The sequence below is a fragment of the Symphalangus syndactylus genome, chromosome 14, assembly GCF_028878055.3.
Source record: "Symphalangus syndactylus isolate Jambi chromosome 14, NHGRI_mSymSyn1-v2.1_pri, whole genome shotgun sequence".
NCBI classification, from domain to species: domain Eukaryota; kingdom Metazoa; phylum Chordata; class Mammalia; order Primates; family Hylobatidae; genus Symphalangus; species Symphalangus syndactylus.
Window position 1 is genome coordinate 55144950 of NC_072436.2, and position 16554 is coordinate 55161503.

Consider the following 16554-nt stretch of genomic DNA (forward strand, 5'->3'; position numbering starts at 1 on the left):
ACCTGTGACAGACTTCCTATACCTAACAGCTTGCAAAAATGTTCCAGGTTAATGAGAATAATCTCTCAGAGCCATACCTCCCTGCTTGGGGTCTCAGTTTCCCCAACTGTCTCCAGACAAGTTAGGCTAGAAGGTCCCTGAGCCTCAGCCCCTCTATCCCCCTTCTGTCACCCAGACCTGATCTGAGTCTTGCACCCTGGGTGCAGCACGACAGGGGTGGGCAGGGGCTGGCTCTGGGCCAGAGGACCCTTTCTGATGGACTTCAGCTGTTGGCCTTCCAGGGGAGACTGATCAACCTCACAAGAGTCATAAGGTGAGTAGCTTGGGCAAATCCATCCCCCTCATCTTAGATTTATGGGGATACAGAGAGAAAGAGGAGACACTCCAGAAAGACCTGCAGGTGGGGAGTACCAGGTTGAAACCAAGGACACCTTCCTGGAGGAGCTGCTGTTTGAGCCAGCTCTGAGAACAGGTGGGGACAGGACTGGAGAGGAGGAGGGGGTCCCCTATGAGCAGAGACTGGCCACCACCCCATCTAACACCCCCACAGGGCCTCTGTGGCATCCCTGTCCAGTCCCTGTCACCACCCAGTTTTTCCCTCTGGACCTAGGAATTCAAAGTAAGCAAGGAGATCCGCTGCTCCAGTTGGCTGCAAATAATTACAACCTTGAGCCCAAGCAGCACTTTGGGTCCTGGTTTGGGACCATGAAGCGGCTCGGTGAGACTGAGAGGTAAGGCCAGGGCAGGAATTGGGACAGTAGGATTGAACTCTCCCTGGGGGCCAGCCTCAGAAAGCCTGTGGCCATGGCCTCTTAGTCAACATCAGATCCTGTGGTCTGGCAATGCCTGGGGTACCCAGACCTCACTCTGGACAGGCCCTGGGAGGGGGCCCTGGTGAGATTCCTGGCAGCCTCACAGCCACTCTTCTGTCTGTAGCTACAACCTGTCATGCCAGCTGGAGGCTCCATCCCAGTTGGCTGGGAGCACAAAGGCCAGGAAGATAGACATCACCCACCACAGGGGCCAGTCGGGGCCTGAACCAGGGCAGGCAGAGGTTGGCTGCCTTGGGCTATGGGTAGGCTCAGGGAGTCAGACAGCAAGGTACTAGCCTCCCATCCTACTGCTGACCAGCCCTGTGACTGGGGAGAGTCACCTTACTTCTCTGGGCCTCAGTTTCCCCCTCTGTGGAGTGACGCCAAATGATCTCTCTGGAGACTGGGATCAATAGGGCACTGGTGATTGACCAGGCACTCAGCACATGCCTGGAGCACACAGTGCAGGGCTGTGCTGGGGAGGTGGCCTGAGTCCCTGAGGAGGCACCCATGTGTGCCTGCCCTTCCGACCAGCCACCAGGCCCTCAGGGCAGAGCCCACTACCAGCAGCAGCTCACACCCCGAGACCAGCTCAGAGGTGGCCCCTACCTCAGCAGTAGGGATATCACGGACACTTTGAGCTGGTACTAGGGCGGCTTCTCCAGCTACCACGTGGAGAGAGGTCCCAGCTGAGTCCCACTCACGTGGAGTCTCATGCCCCTGAAAGTGCCATTCACCACTGGCCAGGCTCATGAGGCCGCATGAGAGGGGGGTCACTGGGGAGGAGATATCGGGGGAACAGAGAAGGTGGTTGAATTTTTGTATAATAGGTAGTGCAAGTGTTTACTGTTTGGGAGGGGAAAGGTTTCTTATTATTAGCAATGCTACACTTGAATATTATACTAAAATCCAGTTTCTCTATAACCTGGGAGTTGCTCTTTTGTTCTTTCTTTTCCCGTCTTAATTAAAATGAGATGCAGACTCTCACGGTCCGCAGTTGATTAAGAAATCTTGCATGGCCATCAGGTTATGTCTTGGAGAGCAGGGTTTCAGTACCATCAGCCTGGCAAGGAGCTGGGCCTGCCCCTCAGAACTCCTGGGACTGCAAGATTTGGCTTGTTCAAAGGGCACCGTCACAGCCTCTGAAACACGCTGTCTTTAAAGACGTTTGCAGGCTGGACGCAGTGGCTCACTCCTGTAATCCTAGCACTTTGGGAGGCAGAAGCGGGTGGCTCAGTTGAGGTCAGGAGTTCGAGACCAACATGGCCAACATGGCAAAACCCCATCTCTACTAAAAATACAAAAAATTAGCCAGGCGTGGTGGCAGGTGCCTGTGATTCCAGCTACTCGGGAGGCTGAGGTAGGAGAATTGCTTGAACCCAGGAGGCGGAGGTTGCAGTGAGCAGAGATCGCACCACTGCACTCCAGTCTGGGCAACAAGAGCAAAACTTCATCTCAAAATAAATAAAAAAAAAAACATAAAAAAGACATTTGCAAGGACCATGTCCTCACCCAGAATGGTGCCTGCCTTTCTACAGTTTTTCAGGAAGAGGAAACATTTTCTGCTTCTCTCGCTGAGGTTTTTTTAAACCACCCATTAGGAACCTATAGATTTCAGGATCGAACACTGGGATTCCCTCAGCACTAAAGGAGGAAAACTGCAAACAGAGCTGAAAGTGCAATGTGGAAAGGTCAGGCTGAGGAAGGTTCTTAGCCAGTAGACCAAGGGTAGGAAGGACACTGCCTCCTCAATCTCCCACTAGGGAACTTGTAGTTCTTGTCTCCTGACCTCAGAATTCCTTGTCATGTTTGTTTTGTCTCCAAGGGAAGGGTTTGCATTACAGAATTTAAGGCTAGAGTGGGCCTCGTGCAGTTAACCTTAACCCTCTCTCTCCTTCCCTGGCCGAGGTGAAGTCCGGGACCATGTAGTTCTGACGTCCACTCTCTCAGGGGATCACCAGTTCACCCACCTCACCCGGCAAGCTGGGCCTAGTTTGGTGACAGGCATCTTCCACCCACCTGGGAGGCAGGGTTCAACACTCTGCCTCTGACCTTGTTTCCTTCCTCTGCCACCTGCTTAGGCAGCCAGAAGGGGTTGTCCAGCCAGCACCTGGGCTTTGGCGCTCCTCACACAGGTGGAGGAAGTTTCAGGCACCTGGCTCCTCAGGTGTCTGCCATCCAGGTGCTCTTCAGGCCTGCCCAGCAGAGCTCTCTTGATCCAGCTAGAACTGGCCAGAACTGACTCACTCAGGAATGTGTAGACTTTGGCATCAGGGGCTGCTTTAATTTGCACAATTTCCAAATACCTCTTTTTTCTTCTTTTTCTGATGAGTCATCTCCCTAGACTTGCATTTTAAAGAGAGAGATAGTTATCAGGTTCCAGAGAAGACATGGTAGAACATTTATATCTCAAAGGCACAGAGCTGAGACTTCAGGTTTAGATACTATAATTTGCCTAAACCAAAAAGGAGGGTGTAGGTAAAGTTCTAGTCAAGACAGGATGGCCAGGAAAAACACCTTAAACCAAGGGATAGCTTGCTTTGCTGATTTAAGCCAATGGCTTCTTTATCATAAGACTTCCCAGTGATTTAGTCCTCTCTCTCTTCCAGTGCACAGAGACATACCCCTCCTTACAAATAAAAATGTTCTTTATAGATGTAAATTTATTTTAAAAAATGTTTCAAAATAACCAGATGAAAATCATCCTTATGCCAGAAAGACTTTTTTTTTCATTACTAGAAATGAAACAGTAAGTATTTGTTGTATTGACATACTTAGGCTTAGACCTATGTTTAACAAGAAAGCCTAATAATAGCACTGTGGTTAGACTCTAGCCTATTTTTCCAAACCATCATTTTATTATTAAGGAAACAAAGGATCAAATACCTTTCATTCATCTGACATGATCCTTTAAAACACATTCCACTAATAAGTCCCATTTGGAACAGCTGAAAATCTTTTAATAAAACTTTTTAAAGATGAGCTCATGGCTTAGTGTAAATTTCACAAGCTTAATTAGGTCAAATGGAAGGAACTCAGAAGAGTAGTTGCCCAATCAGAGCCCATTATTTGTAAGTCATCAGCCCCCTCCATGACCTTAAAACTCCACTCTGACCTAATTATTGCAAGCCTATATACGACAAAGTGAAAGGATTAATTTTCATTCATCAACCTCTCAATCCCAGATTTTCAAAGAAAAAACCTATGTAAGGAATACTTACCAAAACCAGACAGGAAAATTAGAGCCTGCATACTTAAGAGTCAAATTTGTTCCACTACAGCCAGGTCGCATACAATTACATCATTTGGTTCTTCATACACTCTAGAACTGACCAGGACAGAGTTTAGCATAGAAAAACTGTAAGAAATAGGTTCCGAAACATAGAAATTGCAAAGTTCAAAAGGCTATGAAAAAAACTAATGTAAATGAGAGACTCCTCTCCCTTTGTTTTAAAGAAATAGACCCATCAGAGAAATGCAAATCAAAACCACAATGAGATACCATCTCACACCAGTTAGAATGGCGATCATTAAAATGTCAGGAAACAATAGGTGCTGGAGGGGATGTGGAGAAATAGGAACACTTTCACACTGTTGGTGGGACTGTAAACTAGTTCAACCATTGTGGAAGACAGTGTGGCAATTCCTCAGGGATCTAGAACTAGAAATACCATTTGACTCAGCCATCCCATTACTGGATATATACCCAAAGGATTATAAATCATGCTGCTATAAAGACACATGCGCATGTATGTTTATTGCAGCACTATTCACAATAGCAAAGACTTGGAACCAACCCAAATGTCCAAAAACAATAGACTGGATTAATAAAATGTGGCACATATACACCATGGAATACTATGCATCAATAAAAAATGATGAGTTCATGTCCTTTGTAGGGACATGGATGAAGCTGGAAACCACCATTCTCAGCAAACTATCGCAAGGACGAAAAACCAAACACCACATGTTCTTACTCATAGGTGGGAATTGAACAATGAGAACACTTGGACACAGGAAGGGGAACATCACACACCGGGGCCTGTTGTGGGGTGGGGGGAGTGGGGAGGGATAGCATTAGGAGATATGCCTAATATAAATGATGAGTTAATGGGTGCAGCACACCAACATGGCACATGTATACATATGCAACAAACCTGCACATTGTGCATGTGTACCCTAGAACTTAAAGTATAATAAAATATATATATATATACAAAAATAAAAAATAAAGAAATAGATGTTCTGTAAAAATATACACAATTTTTACAGACAAATACATTTATAAGTTATTTTTATCTTAAAAATTGGGGATATTTCATATTTATAACTAATTATTGAACCTTAAGTTTTCTTGGCCATTTCTAGGCTAATAAACTAAGAATCATGTAAACTAAGCCAAAGTAGAATAGACATAAAAGTCTTGAACACTTCAACTTCCTATTCTTCAAGAAGTATACCTGGCAAAGCTCATTTGAGAGAGGAAAACTTTCCTCCACCCTCTGTTTTACAGCACTGAGGCTTCTCATCACAGTTCTATGACTTGTAGCTTAAATCCATGTTACATGGTCACTGGCATTGTTAGTGCTTCTCTTTTAACACTGTAGGAATTAATCAATTCGGTGGCGTATTTAATTAATTCTATCACTAGCCTGGCTACTGGCCACCCTTCTCTTCTCAACAAGGAAATCAAGTGAGAAAGGCTTATTTTCACTAAGTAAGACTTTGGGGACATAGCAAAGTTCATGACAATAAGAAAGAAGTGGCAGCAAGGGTTTGAAAAGAGTGGTTTCAGTCAACTGAGAGGTTCCCATGGGAGAAGCAGAATCAAAGAGAGAGAGAGAGAAAAAACAGGGAGGGCTAATTAGATTACTTCATAGTTGTCCCAACAGCGATGCCTTTGGGGGCTTCCCTTAGAGGGGAAACAGTCCAGGCCAAAGGGATGACCCATGAGATGGCTGCTGTAAAAGTGAACAATTCTTTTTCCAGTGGCCTGGCTATTTGCAAAAAAGGCAGACATCTTAGGGCACAGGGGTCTTTAGTTTGCATGCACAAGTAGAAGTACTCTCAATCCCTGCAGTTGTTGTAACTGGGAAGACATGCACCTGTTTACCTTTGTAAGGGTTTCCCCACTGTCACCACTGTAACTCTAGGTTATCTTTAGGGAGGCCAAACTTATCTATCTACTGAACCCAGTCCAGTTTCCATCTGATCATCAGACTGAGTGGCCTCTTCTCTCGATCCAATACAGTTCACCATCAAATCCAATTTGATGCTGGACTCAGTCAAGTTTTTACCAATGACTCATCAGCTACCCAAACCTCAAAAGGCCATATGTCATCTCATAGCACAAACTGGGCACTGGCACCCACCCCAAGGTTATTTGCTCTCTCATAGCACAAAACCCTGGATTCAAAACCCAAAATGATCAAGGTTCAATGCAAAAAGAACAGAGTCTGGCCTAAGAGGAATGTACAACCTCAGAAGGAGGGCAAAGGGGCCAGCAGTGTCTTTCCTGCATTCCTCAAGTGGTCTTGGGAGGTGGATCCCATCCAGCTTGCCAGAACTCTCAAAAGACAAAATTACAACAAATTTACTTTAAACTAAATAAATAAATAAAACTTAGCTTTTATTTATTATTTCAGAATCAACTTCGAAACCCAGTCTGGATAAAAAAATTAAAAAAAAAAAAAACCCTTACAAAGGTAAACAAATGCACAGCTCAAAACACAAATCCTTGGAGCTTCAAAATTTGAGAGAGAACTTGCCCAGGACCCCTGCTGCTGTGAGAGATCTGCGTGCACAATGGACCTGGTGGGTCGCTGTGCTTGGGCACTCCATGCTTCTGGGGTTTGATGGAAGTTCTACTTCAGATTGCATTTCCTACACTAATCTGTTAAAAAAAACCTTTACCTACGTTAAATTTAGCAGAGTTTATTTGAGCAAAGAAACCGTTTAGGAATCAGGCAGCAGTTTGCACCAAAAATGGCTCAAAACACTCCATGCCACCGTATGTGCGGGTTATATTTACAGCTAGAGAAAAAGAAGTGCACAGAAACAGCCTGATTGGCTGCTGTTGGCATTTACCTTATATAGTCATGTTTTGGCAGCTTTCAGCCTCTGATTGGCTGAAGGCTCAGCTGTTTTCATTGGCTAAGACATAGTTACATGTTATAAGACTATAGTCTTGGTTAACCCAAGACTTAACGTTACAGTTATTTTTACACATTAAGTTAGGTTACAACTAGCTATGTATAGAGAACTCATTAGGCCAAACTTAAAATAAGTATGGAGGCAGCTTTAGGGCAAAGATAATTCAATTTAGTAATACCCTTATGTATATATTTACCCTTTTTATGTATTTCTATATATATTAATAAATATAAGTAGTTGTATGTACATATATAAAAACACACCTATGTGTGTGCATACACATGTATGTGAGTATATATGTTTGCTTCTACCCTGTATGAGCAAAGTATGCCAGAGTGGCAGAGTGCTACATACATATGTGTAAATTTCTATATTAAATATATTTATGTATGTTACCTATATATTTATATGCTCATAAATATATATTTCCTTGAATAGTCACCTATGTTCTATATTTCTAAATTTATAAATATGCATATTTATGTGTGTGTGTATATGTATATATATGTATATTTAATTTTTATGTGTTTGCTTCTGCCTTATTTGTAAGGTAGCCCAAAATGGCAGAGAGATTACATATGTATGCTATAAATGTTTATAGTATATATTTATGTTTATGTATATATTTAAATATGTTACATAGTTTTTTTTCAAGAATTTGAAAAAGTTTCTAAATTGAGGAAAAATTTATGTAAGATTAAGCACTTTAAAGTGTATCATTCACTGACATTTAGGACATTCTTAACACTCTCTAGTTCCAGAATTTTTTTTCTTTTTTGAGAGGGGTCTCATTCTGTCCCTTAGGCTGGAGTGCGGTGGTGAGATTTTGACTCACTGCAATCTCCACCTCCCAGGATCAAACAATCTTCCCACCTCAGCCTTCTGAATAGCTGGGACCACAGGCACATGTGCCACCACACCCAGCTAATTCTTCGTTATTTTTTTTTTTGGTAAACACTGGGTTTCACCATGTTGCCCAGGCTGGTCTTGAACTCCTGAGCTCAGGCGATCCACCTGCCTTGGCCTCCCAAAGTGCTGGGAGTTTTATAGTTCGAGGTCTTACATTTAAGTCTTTAATCCCTCTTGAGTTACTTTTTGTATATGGTAATAAGTAGGGGTCCAGTTTCATTCTGGCATCTAGATAGCCAGTTATCCTAGAATCATTTATTGAATAGGAAGTCCTTTTCCTATTGCTTATTTTTGTCACCTTTGCCAAAGATCAGTTAGTTGTAGATGTGTGGCTTTATTTCTGGGTTCTTTATCCTGTTCTAATGGTCTGTGTATCTGTTTCTGTACCAATACCATGCTGTTTTGGTGACTGTAGCCTTGTAGTATAGTTCGAAGTGAGGTAGCGTGATGCCTCCCGCTTTGTTCTTTTTGCTTAGGATTGCTTTGGTGATTTGCGCTCTTTTTGAGTTCCTTATAAATTTTAGAATAGGTTTTTTTTTCTAATTCTGTGAAAAATGACACTGGTAGTTTGATAGGAATAACATTGAATCTGGAGATTGCTTTTGATAGTATATGGCAATTTTGACAATATTGATTCTTCCTATCCTTGAGCATGGAATGTTTTTCCATTTGTTTGGGTCAGCTCTGATTTCTTTCAGCAGTGCTTTGTAATTATTGTTTTCTTGTTGTAAAGATCTTTCACCTCCCTGGTTCCCTTTATTCCTTGGTATTTTTGTGTGTGTGTGTGTCTATTGTGAATTAAATTGCATTCTTGATTTGGCACTCAGCTTGGATATTGTTGTATACAAATACTGCTGATTTATGTACCTTGATTTTGTATCCTGAAACTTTGCTGAAATTGTTTATTAGATCTAGGAGCTTTTAGGCAGAGACTATGGGGTTTTCTAGGTATAAAATCATGTTATCTGCAAACAGAGATAGTTTGACTTCCTCTCTTCCTATTTGGATGCCTTTACTTCTTTCTCTTGCCTGATTGTTCTGGCTAGGATTTCTAGTACTGTGTTGAATAGGAGTGATGGGAGTGGGTATCCTTGTCTTGTTCCAGTTCTCAAGGGGAATGATCCCAGCTTCTGCCTGTTTGGTGTGATGTTGGCTGTGGGTTTGTCATAAATGGCTCTTATTATTTTGAGGTATGTTCCTTCAATACCTAGTTTATTAAGGGTTTTTAACATAAAGGGATGTTGAATTTTATCAAAAGTCTTTTCTGTATCTATTGAGATGATCATGTGGTTTTTGTTTTTAGTTCTGTTTATGTGATAAGTCACATTTACTGATTTGCATATGTTGAGCCAATCTTGCTTGTTTACCCCAGGGATAAACCCTGCTTGATTATGGCGGATTAGCTTTTTGATGTGCTGGTAGATTCAGTTTGCTAGTATTTTGTTAAGGATTTTTGCATCTGTGTTCATCAAGGATATTGGCCTGTAGTTTTTTCTTTGTTGTGTCTCTGCCAGGCTTTGGTATCAGAATGATGCTTGCCTCACAGAATGAGTTAGTGAGGAGTCTCTGCTCCTCAATTGTTTGGAATAATTTCAAGTAGGGATGGTAGCTCCTATAAAGACGAGCTGTCTTTATACGTCTGGTAGAATTTGGCTGTGAATTCATCTGATCCTGGGCTTTTTCTTGCTCAAAATCATAAAATTAGATGGAAATTATTTTATTACTGATTCAGTTTCAGAACTCATTATTAGTCTGTTCAGGGTTTCAGTTTCTTCCTGGCTCAATTTTGGGCAGTTGTGTTTTCAGGAATTTTTCCACATTTTGTAGGTTTTCTAGTTTGTGTGCCTAGAGGTGTTCATAAGGGTCTCAGAGTTTTTTGTATTTCTGTAGGGTCATTGATAATGTCTCCTTTGTCAATTTTGATTGTGTTCATTTGGATTTTCTCCCTTTCTTCTGCTGTTTGTCTAGTTAGTGTTCTATCTATCTTATTTAGTCTTTAAAAAAACTTCTGTTTTTATTGATCTTCTGTATGTTTTTTCATGCCTCACTTTATTTCAGTTCAGCTCTGATTTCGGTTATTTCTTGCCTTCTTCTGGTTTTATGGTTGGTTTGATCTTGTTTTTCTAGTTCTTCTAGGTGTGATGCTATGTTGTTAATTGGAGATCTTTCTAACTTTTTGATGTGAGCTTTTAATGCTATAAACTTTCCTCTTAACACTGCTTTAGCTGTATCACAGAGATTCTGGTATGTCTTATCTTTTTTTCTTTGGTTTTGAAGCTTATTTCTGCCTTAATTTCATTATTTAGCTAGCAGTCATTCAAGAGCAGGTTGTTCAATTTCCATGTAATTTTATGGTTTTGAGCAATCTTCTTAGTATTCCCTTCTATTTTTATTGTGCTGTGGTTTGAGAGCGTAATTAGTATGATTTCAATTTTTTAAAATTTGTTGATAATTGTTTTTTGTCTGATCGTGTGGTCAGTTTTAGAGTATGCACCATGTGGTGATGAGAAGAATATATATTCTGTTGTTTTGGGGTGGAGAATTCTGTAGATGTCTGTTAGTTCCATTTGGTCAAGTGTTGAGTTCAGGTCCCACATATATTTTTTAGTTTTCTGCATTGATGATCTGTCTAATACTATCAGTGGAGTGTTGAAGTCTCCCACTATGATTGTGTGGGAATTTAAATCTCCTCACAGGTCTCTAAGAATTTGTTTTTATGAATCTGGGTGCTCCCAGGGTGCACACATAATTCTTGTGTTGGATGCATATATATTTAGAAGAGTTAAGTCTTCTTGTTGAATTGAACACTTTACTATTATGTAATGCCCTTCTTTGTATTTTTTTGATTGTTGTTGACTTAAAATCTGTTTTGTTTGAAATTAGAATAGCAGCCCCTGCTATTTTTTTGTTTGTTTGTTTTGTTTTTGTTTTCTATTTACTTGGTAGGTTTTCCTCCATCCCATTACTTTGAGCCTATCTGTGTCATTGCATGTGTGAGATGGGTCTCTTGAAGATGGCATACAGTTGGGTCTTGTTTGTTTGTTTGTTTGTTTTAATTTTTTGAGACCAATCTGTCTCTTTCATCCATGCTGGAATGCAGTGGCACAATTATGGCTTCCTGCAGCCTCAACCTCTTGAGTTCATGTGATCTTTACACTTCAACTTCTGGAGTAGCTGGGACTACAAGCACATGCCACCATGCCTGACTAATTTACATTTTTTATAGAGACGAGGTTTTCCCATGTTGCCCAGGCTGGTCTCGAACTGCTGGGCTTAAGCGATCTGCCCACCTTGGTCTCCCAAAGTGCTGGGATTACAGACATGAGCCACTGCACCCAAGTGGGTCTTGATTCTTTATTCAACTTGCCACTCTGTGCGTTTCAATTGGGGCATTTAGCCCATTTACGTTCAAAGTTAATAATTCTATGTATGGAATTGATCCCGCAGACTAGACTTGATTTTGTAGTTGCTTTATAGTGTTAATGGTCTATGTACTTAAGTGTGTTTTTGTGGTGGTTGGTAATGGTCTTTTGTTCTCATATTTATTTTATTTTATTTTGAGACAGGATCTCACTCTGCTGCCCAGGCAGAGTGCAGTGGTATGATCTGGGCTCATTGCAACCTCTGCTTCCTGGGCTTAAGCCATCCTCCTGCCTTAGTCTCCTGAGTGGGTGGGACCACAGGCGCATACCACCATTCCTAGCTAATTTTTATATTTTTTGTAGAGACAGGGTTTCACCATGTTGCCTAGTCTGGTTTTGAACTCCTGGGCTCAAGTGATCTGCCTACCTCAGTCTCCCAAAGTGCTGGGATTACAGGCGTGAGCTACTGCACTTGGCTTGTTTCTATATTTAACACTCCCTTAAAGACCTCTTTTAAGGCAGGTCTGGTGGTAATAAATTCCCTTAACATTTGCTTGTCTGAAAAGTATCTTCTCCTTTGCTTATGAAGTTTGTTTGACTGTATATGAAATTCTTGGCCTCCTCGGCATTGCGCCATCAAAGACAAAGTTGTCCTCCCACTTCTCGTCCTGCATTGCTGCCATCACAGCTCTCAGCACTAAAAAGGTGGCTTCAGACTCCTCCAAAGAACAAGTGGCCAATTCGAGGGAATCCTCCCCATTACTAAAAGAAATAAACGACAGTCCGAGAGCCGCTGCCAAGTCTCCTGAATCCCGGAATCTCATCGACGGGACAAAAAAACCATCCCTAAAGCAACCGGATAGTCCCAGAAACATCTCAAGAGAACAGCAGCAAGGGAACCCAGTCCTCTCCTGCAGGATCCACACCAGCAATCCCCAAAGTCCACATAAAAACCATTAAGACATCTTCTGGGGAAATCAAGAGAACAGTGACCAGGGTATTGCCAGAAGTGGATCTTGACTCTGAGAAGAAACCTTCCGAGCAGATGGCGTCTGTGATGTCCTCTGTGACATCCCTTCTGTTGCCTCCAGCATCAGCCACCGCCATTTCCTCTCCCCCCAGGGTGCCTCTCCAGTCTGCAGTGGTGACCAATGCAGTTTCCCCTGCAGAGCCCACCCCTAAACAGGTCACAATCAAGCCTGTGGCTACTGCTTTCCTCCCAGTGTCTGCTGTGAAGACAGCAGGATCCCAAGTCATTAATTTGAAGCTCGCTAACAACACCACGGTGAAAACCACGGTCATACCTGCTGCCTCTGTCCAGAGTGCCAGCAGCACCATCGTTAAAGCTGCCAATGCCATCCAGGAGCAAACTGTCATGATGCCAGCATCCAGCCTGGCCAATGCCAAACTTGTGCCAAAGACTGTGCACCTTGCCAACCTTAACCTTCTGCGTCAGGGTGCCCAGGCCACCTCTGAACTCTGTCAAGTGCTAACCAAAACTCAGCAACAAATAAAGCAGGCAATAATCAATGCAGCAGCCTCACAACCCCCCAAAAAGGTGTCTGGAGTCCAGGTGGTGTCGTCCTTGCAGAATTCTGTGGTTGAAACTCTCAACAAGGTGCTGAGCAGTGTCAATCCAGTCCCTGTTTACATCCTAAACCTCAGTCCTCCTGCCAATGCAGGGATCACATTACTGATGCATGGGTACAAGTGCTTGGAGTGTAGGGACTCCTTTGCACTTGAAGAGTCTGACCCAGCACTACGACAGATGGAGCATGTGCATCGAAGTAACATGCAACCATTGTACAAAGAACCTCGTTTTTTACAACAAATGCAGCCTCCTTTCCCATACCCATGGGCATAAGGAGAAAGGGGTAGTAATGCAATGTTCCTACTCAATTTTAAAGCCAGTCCCAGCAGGTCAAATGACAGTTTCTCCATCAAGCAATACTTCTTCTTCATCTTCCACTCTTCAGAGCCCTGCGGGAGCTGGCATACACACTGTCACAAAAATTCAGTCTGGCATAACTGAGACAGTCATATCGGCTCCTTCAAGCACTCCCAGCACCACAGCCATGCCCCTAGATGAAGACCCCTCCAAACTGTGTAGACATAATCTAAAATGTTTGGAGTGTAATGAAATCTTCCAGGACAAGACATCGCTGGCTACGCTTTTCCAGCAGGCTGCAGATATGAGTGGACAAAAGACTTGTACTATCTGCCAGATGCTGCTTCCTAATCAGTGCAGAGGATCCATCAGCACAAATCTCCCTACACCTGCCCTGAGTGCAGGGCCATCTGCAGGTTGGTGCACTTCCAGACCCACGTCACCAAGAACTGTCTACACTACACAAGGAGAGTTGTTTTTTGACGTGTACATTGCAATGTTGTGTACTCTGATGTGGCTGCTCTGAAGTCTCGCATTCAAGGTTCTCACTGTGAAGTCTTCTACAAGTGTCCTATTTGTCCAATGGCGTTTAAGTCCTCCCCAAGCACACATTCCCACACCTACACACAGCATCCTGGCATCAAGATAGGAGAACCAAAAATAATATGTAAGTGTTCCATGTGCAACACTGTGTTCACCCTGCGAACCTTGCTGTATCGCCACTTTGACCAACACATTGAAAACCAGAAGATGTCTGTTTTCAAGTGTCTAGACTGTTCTCTTTTATATGCACAGAAGCAACTTATGATGGACCATATCAAGTCTATGCATGGGACATTGAAAAGTATTGAAGGGCCAACTTGGGTGTAAACTTGCTTTTGAGCATTAAGCCTGCAACTTATAATTCAGCATATCAGAACAAAGAGGACAGCAAATCCATGAATGGGAAAGAGAAATTGGAAAAGAAATCTCCATCTCCTTTGAAAAAAATCAATGGAAACCAAGAAAGTGGCCAGTCCTGGGTGGACGTGTTGGTAGTGTGACCGCCTGTTCATGCAGAGAGATGTGTACATATCCCACGTGAGGAAGGAGCATGGGAAGCAAATGAAAAAACACCCCTGCTGCCAGCGTGACAAGCCTTTCAGCTCGTCCCACAGCCTGTGCTGGCACAACCGGATCAAGCACAAAGGCATCAGGAAAGTGTATGCCTACTCACACTGCCCAGACTCCAGAGGTACCTTTACCAAACGGTTGATGCTGGAGAAGCATGTCCAGCTGATGCACGGCATCAGCGACCCTGACCTGAAAGAAATGACAGACACCACCAATGAGGAGGAAACAGAAATAAAAGAAGATGCCAAGGTCCCCAGCCCCAAGTGGAAGTTGAAAGAACTGGTTCTGGAGTTCAGGCCTCCAAGAGGAGCAATCACTCAACCACTGAAAAAGCTGAAAATCAATGTTTTTAAGGTTCACAAGTGTGCCATGTGTTGCTTCACCACCGAAAACCTGCTGCAGTTCCACGAACACATCCCTCAGCACAAATCGGATAGTTCTTCCTACCAGTGCCGGGAGTGTGGCCTCTGCTATATGTCTCACGTCTCTCTGTCCAGGCACCTCTTTGTTGTACACAAGTTAAAGGAACCTCAGCCAGTGTCCAAGCAAAATGGGTCTAGGGAAGATAACCAACAGGAGAACAAACCCAGCCACAAGGACGAATCTCCCAATGGCGTCATGTCAGACAGAAAGTGCAAAGTGTGCGCAAAAACTTTTGAAACTGAAGCTGCCTTAAACACTCAAATGCAGACACATGGTATGGCCTTCATCAAATCCAAAAGGATGAGCTCAGACGAGAAATAGCCACAGATGCTCCATGAGGAAAATCCCTGTCCACATTGGGATAAAAAAGACACTTTCGTTACACAAAGTTTGCAGTATAATAGAGTTAATAGTACTGTCTAGGCTGTTGCAATATATTCTCTTTCAACGTGCCTTCTTCTTTATCTTGTCATATATATCCTCATTAAGTATTAAAACAGAATTTGAGTTTAAAAGAGTTTGTATATATTTAAATGAATAACTTTTTATACTCTTTGTTACATGTTTGTATCAGTAATCAGTGGAAAACGTTTTGAGTTGTTTTGGGTTAGAATTTTTCTTTTTGTACTGTTTCTTTAAAACAGAGTTCTTAGTAACGGGGCAGTTCCTGAATTTGAATAAACCATTTTGTATGTTTCGAATTTGAATGGGTTAACTACTTACAGGCTAAAATAATGCCCTTTTTAGTGTTTTTAATTTTTAGAATTCACTACATAAATTGGAAGTAATTGTGGGTCTCAAAAACACTAGGAACTTCTAAATGTCTTAGCACCTCCTTGATGTGCCTGCCCCGAGGGAGTGAGTGCACGTTTGAGACAACTGCACTCCCGTGTGGGGGCACCTTTGTCTTCAGGCCATGCCGAAGGGTGTTTAAAGCAGCCTTGCAGGTCGCTCCTTTCCCAGCCGTGGATAAAAACTGAAGCCAGGAATCTAATAAGGAATGCTGATTTCCTCAATTCCATTTTGAGGAATGGGGAAGGCTATTCTAAAGAAAAAAAGAATGGGACAGGTTTTCTGCGCAGATCTGCAAGGCTGGCTTTAAGAGCACAAGGAGGGAAAGTAACAAAAGGGCTGGACTACTATAAAAGTTACAAATACGTAGTTAGACCAATAGATCTACATAGTCAGGTTTTTGTCATGTAATTTATTAACTATTACAGAAACACAACTAAGAATATCAAGTATTTCTCTGGCTCTTGATAGAAAAAAAAATCAGCTGACTTAATCCTTTGCTTTCAAAAGAGTTGGCGTTTCCTGTTCTGGGTGCTACTGCCAAACGTTCTGGTGCTTAGAGTTGGGGTGCACGACGTCAGCCACCGACTTAGCAATGCAGCCGGCTGTGTATCGCAATTGGCCGTTACCTCAAGCACTGAGCCACATGGGATTAGTTCAGCCATTTCAAGAGGTATATTTAACGTCGGTAGTTGTGCTTTACTAAAATGCAGTAGAGGTACTCTTCTGTCCCTTCCGTTTATAGTTCTCTGAGAGAGTTATATTTTTTGGTTTTGTTTTGTGTTTCCTTTTGCATTTTATATCTTGTATTTATCCCTGAACATGTTTTGTACTTTTTTTTTTTAAGAAAAGGAATTCTTTTGTGTATATATAGATACTTGCATGATATACTGTAGTCAATGTTCGGTTCCTCGAAAGGTCTTGCTGCTGTCAGGTGTTATACACTCCATCCATCATAACTGTATGAAACACATTTCATATGTAAATAAACGTGGGACATTTGAAAAAATATTTTGTCCTATGTAGTTGAAAATCATTGGCTAAGTTCATTATAACCTCCTTTCTGCATCTTACCCTCATCCACACTCTTACAGGCTTTCAT

At 42.5% G+C, this 16554-nt stretch overlaps 1 protein-coding gene across 1 annotated transcript; it reads left to right on the forward strand.

Moving 5' to 3' along the window:
- Nucleotides 1-354: 354 nt before the first annotated feature.
- On the forward strand, nucleotides 355-14981 carry LOC129462973 (zinc finger protein 532-like). The gene is given in 8 exon segments (XM_055243432.1): nucleotides 355-718; nucleotides 11826-12114; nucleotides 12116-12976; nucleotides 12978-13480; nucleotides 13483-13595; nucleotides 13770-13980; nucleotides 13983-14107; nucleotides 14109-14981. Coding segments are annotated over 8 exon segments (3339 nt in total).
- The last annotated feature ends 1573 nt before the right edge of the window (nucleotides 14982-16554 follow it).